Source organism: Scyliorhinus canicula, chromosome 1, assembly GCF_902713615.1.
Source record: "Scyliorhinus canicula chromosome 1, sScyCan1.1, whole genome shotgun sequence".
Classification (NCBI taxonomy): Eukaryota; Metazoa; Chordata; class Chondrichthyes; order Carcharhiniformes; family Scyliorhinidae; genus Scyliorhinus; species Scyliorhinus canicula.
The window spans coordinates 71,179,266-71,183,503 of record NC_052146.1 but is presented as its reverse complement, the minus strand read 5'-3'; the positions used below and the strand labels follow the sequence as shown (position 1 = coordinate 71,183,503).

The 4,238-nt window shown below is 41.8% G+C and overlaps 1 protein-coding gene across 1 annotated transcript; it reads right to left on the bottom strand.

Annotated features, from left to right (window-relative positions):
• Positions 1 to 325: 325 nt before the first annotated feature.
• LOC119963752 (transcription factor HES-5-like) lies at positions 326 to 2,004 on the bottom strand. The gene is made up of 3 exons (XM_038793055.1): positions 1,830 to 2,004; positions 1,547 to 1,727; positions 326 to 1,436 (listed from the first exon to the last, which is right to left on the bottom strand). Exons 1-3 carry the CDS (start codon positions 1,902 to 1,904, stop codon positions 1,183 to 1,185), a joined length of 510 nt encoding a protein of 169 aa, XP_038648983.1. The 5' UTR covers positions 1,905 to 2,004; the 3' UTR covers positions 326 to 1,182.
• Positions 2,005 to 4,238: the final 2,234 nt, after the last annotated feature.

Genomic DNA, 4,238 nt, shown 5'->3' with positions numbered 1-4,238 from the left:
TAAAAGACCTTGCAAGTATATCTCAGCTACTTTCTCACCCAGACGGTGGTGGGAGTCTGAAACTCGATGCCTGAAAGAAGTATTCAGATGTGCATTTATGATGCCAAGGCATATAGGCTATGGGCCAAGTGCTGGAAAATGGGATTTAAAAAGTGGTTGTTTTTGACCGGCGCAGACGATATGAGCCGAAGGACATTTTGTGTGCTGTAGATTACTATGACTCTGTTACTGGACTTTGACGGTCGTCTTTTAATGGCATACAGTATATTTTCATGCTGTAAGTAAACAATGGAGGCCTCAACATACATTCGCTTAGACACAGAAATTGTGAATACAATCATTTATTCGGAATTAACATGGTAATAATGAAACACCCATTTTAACGCTGAATTGTGAATGCAGCTTAGTTATTGATTCACTTATCAGTATAGGTGGGACATATTTACAAACAGAACCTTGAATGCAGAGGCATATGCAGATCAGCATTGTTACAATGCAATACGCAGTTAAATATGGAACCGAGAACAAGGCCTGATCCAGATTCGCATTGCTACAATGCAAGGGCAGTTACACAGCAACCAGACAGGAATAATTTACGACAATGTACAAATTGACAGCTTCTGTCCAGGACAATAGTTGGCGGGAACATCATGAAATGGAGCAGAGTAGAATTTCCGCCGAGCCGACCATGCCTTACAAGAAAAAATCGAATCGATTTATCCCTAAATTTTGAAAGCTCACTATAATGCAAGTCTCCTATGACACCCGTATAATACTGATATATAAATATACGTACAGCGTGCACCCTTTAAAAAGATGCAAACAGTCTTCAGTAAAAAGACTACTCACAACACACCACTGGCATTCCTTTATAAAAGAATAGCTCGATGGCACCGTCTACTTATAACAATAAACAGGGCAAGAACCGAGCTAGCTGCCAGTTTAGGCATGATACTGGTTACCTACAAATATTGCAGAATAAACCATGCCCCGGAGGTCATATTTTAAAATTAAACAATTCATATATTAAAAAGAATTCTTATGCGCTTCAAAGAAGCGGTATTAATCATATTTCTTCCACTGTGGAATACAATTTCACACCGGAGCACAGCCCCCGAGCGTTTAATGCCGCGTAACGTTATCTTCCTTGCTGTCAGCAAACGCCCATAAGTGTTTCCACTTTTACCAGGGTCTCCAGAGCGCTGTGACGCTGGCTTTAATGTCTTGCTTGGTGCCCGCTTGACAGCTCGGAAGATGCATAGGAGGAACAGAGCAACTCAGGCTCTTAGCGGGCTCCTGGGCTCTGTGCAAATGGTTCACCAGTTTGTTCTGAACATCAGCCTTGCTTTCGGGGGAGAAGGTAAAATGCTGAATCTCCTGCAGGCAGCGTGAATATCCTTCTTTAAATTTCTGAGTAAGGCTCTTGCTGTATGTCACTGGAGGTAAAAACAAACAAGATGATTTAGATGGATATCATTAAAGAATGACCATAATGACAAAAAAAGAGTTTGTTTATCAGCAGTCAAAGACACAAAACGGCGAATACCTGTGAGCATTGGTTGACTATGAAGTTTCAGGTAATTCACAGTCATCTCTAAGATGTCAGCTTTCTCCATTTTCATGCTTGGCTCCTGATTCTGAAACTCTTCCCTCAGTAAAGCCTTGAGTTGGCCAATGCTGCTATTTATGCGATCGCGGCGCTTTTTTTCTATAATCGGCTTCATCAGCTGAAAAAGGAGAGGAAATTAATAAAACATTTTAATATAGAGAACAGAAATTCGCTAATTCAGAAACTAGAAACATTCGTTTGAAAAGGCGAAGTGACTTACTTTGTATTTTTCTTTGCGGGTGACTTTTTCCTCGGGATGTGCTTTTGGGATAACGCCAGCGGTTTTGGGAGCCATTCTTTCGGATCAGGAAAGTCGCAAGAGGCAGTGGGACTCGATTGGGTTGGAGCGATTCTGCTGAGGGAAGCGGGAATTCTCCTTCCATTTATACATCCTCCTGTTCAAGTGTGCTTGTTTCTCTTGGTGTTTCCCACACTCAGCAGCCAATCAGGAGCGCTCGCCCGACAACAGCAGAAGCTTTTCTTTCTAAATGCTGAATTAAGGGCCGTTTTGAACCCTTTGTCTCGAACCGTCTCTGAGGACCATCTGGACGGTACGTATGACACAGAAAGTCAGAGGAAATTACTCTCATCTGAGGTTATAGGACCCTGGGAAAGACCCTCCCGTCATTGTTAGGCAGGGATTTCTATGACAGAAAGTATGCCTGTTCCTAAACCGCTGGTTCATTTTAAAATAATCTCCCCCCCCCCCCACCCCCCTTTACTTTGAAGACTAAGATCTGTGTGATCACAGATGTTCTCATGCGGGGAGTGTCTATTTCGCTCATACTGCTAATCGCTCATTTCTAACCATCAATATATTTGAGTTTATTTTTATAAAGAGCGATATTTCAAATAAAACATTTAAACCAGTATATATTCCACTTCAAATATATATATAGAAAACATTCTAACATTTACAGTCTCTCTCCCTCTTTTCATCCCCATTGTTAGTGGGGATTTAGCAATGCTGCATCATAATATGTGTGACAATAGCTCAGAGAGATACAGTGAATGCACGTGTTTGTGCTGCTTCCTTCTTTCTGATCAGATCATTCGTATATTAATATTAATGCAAGTCTAACTGTATTTATCTGACTCAATTTAAGATTTGCAAAGTTATTGTTAATAGGCAACTTCAATAGTCTCTAAACATTTCGGAAGAACAATATATATATGAGCGCAAAACAGTGGATTTAAAAAAAATACTCTTTGCGTCTAAACATAGATAAACATATCCCAGCATGGTTGCATCATAGCATTCTTTGACGTGTCTTTACTTCTTTGTTTATTATTAAATATAGAATTAATGTTTCCTGTTGCAATTTTACATTGACTGGGGCTAAGGACGTTATTGTTTTCGTTTCAGGTACCATTGTCAGCCTCATGCACCCATCAATCTGCTGTTACTGGTTTAGTTGCAAAGCAAAATTTTTTTTCATAGAATTTACAGCGCAGAAGGAGGCCATTCAGCCCATCGAGTCTGCACCGGCTCTTAGAAAGAGCACCCTACCCAAGGTCAACACCTCCACCCTATCCCCATAACCCAGTAACCCCACCCAACACTAAGGGCAATTTTGGACACTAAGGACAATTTAGCATGGCCAATCCACCTAACTTGCACATCTTTGGACTGTGGGAGGAAACGGAGCACCCGGAGGAAACCCACGCACACACGGGGAGGATGTGCAGACTCCACACAGACAGACTTCCACAAGCCGGAATCGAACCTGGGGCCCTGGAGCTGTGAAGCGATTGGGCTATCCACGATGCTACGGTGCTGTCCTCACTTTGATCGAATCTATATCTCAGAATAACGGTCCCGGCAATAAGATGTCTTCTGTTTCCCAATGAACATATCTGTAGCCTCTTTAAGTAAAATTGCCAAATATAGTGCAGAGCTAGGGGCACTGGGCCATGCTCACTTCAACTGCATTAAGACTGGAGGAATATACAATTAAAAAAAAGTGAAAGCATAAAGATAAGTCAGTTGATTGATACTCTCAGTCATTGAGTTTTTTTTACAACTCAATTTCCAAAAGTGCAAGATCAGTCCAAAGATTGGCCATGCTAAATTGCCCCGTCGTGTCCAACGGTTAGCTGGGGTTATATGGGTTTGCGGGGATAGGGCGGGGGAGTGGTCTGGGAAGGAGTGCTCTTTCGGAGGGTCGGTGCAGACTCGATGGTCCGAATGGCCTCCTTCTGCACTGTAGATTATTCATGAAGGGCCGCCGTCTCAACCTTGCCCATCACCTGAGGTGTGGTGATCCTCCGGCTAGATCACCACAGTCAGCTTTCCCCCTCAAAGAGGAAAGCAGCCTGTGGTTATTTGGGACGATGCGACTTTACACATAGGGATTCTATGTTTTCTATTCTACGAGAGTCTAAGGCATGCTCCCTCATGGTTTCACCTTCAAAGCAGGTTGCACTAACATAACTCTCATGGAAATAAATATAAACATAAACATTTTAATATTGAAATATTTTTTGGAGTCCAAGCATTTTAGTAACTATTTATTGAGTGGAGGGAAAATACAAGAGAAAATAATCGTTAAATGCTGCACTTGATAATTGCTTAATGTATGTTTATATCTGCGTGAATCAGTGTACAGATGTGTGTATATACGCGTGT

Bases quoted from the DNA above. Each gene is read 5' to 3' on its own strand.
- LOC119963752 (XM_038793055.1), bottom strand. From the start codon at position 1,904: ATGGCTCCCAAAACCGCTGGCGTTATCCCAAAAGCACATCCCGAGGAA. The intron at 1,728-1,829 runs GTAAGTCACTTC...CTCCTTTTTCAG, and splicing joins CCCGCAAAGAAAAATACAAA to CTGATGAAGCCGATTATAGA. The intron at 1,437-1,546 runs GTATTCGCCGTT...TTTTACCTCCAG, and splicing joins TAGTCAACCAATGCTCACAG to TGACATACAGCAAGAGCCTT.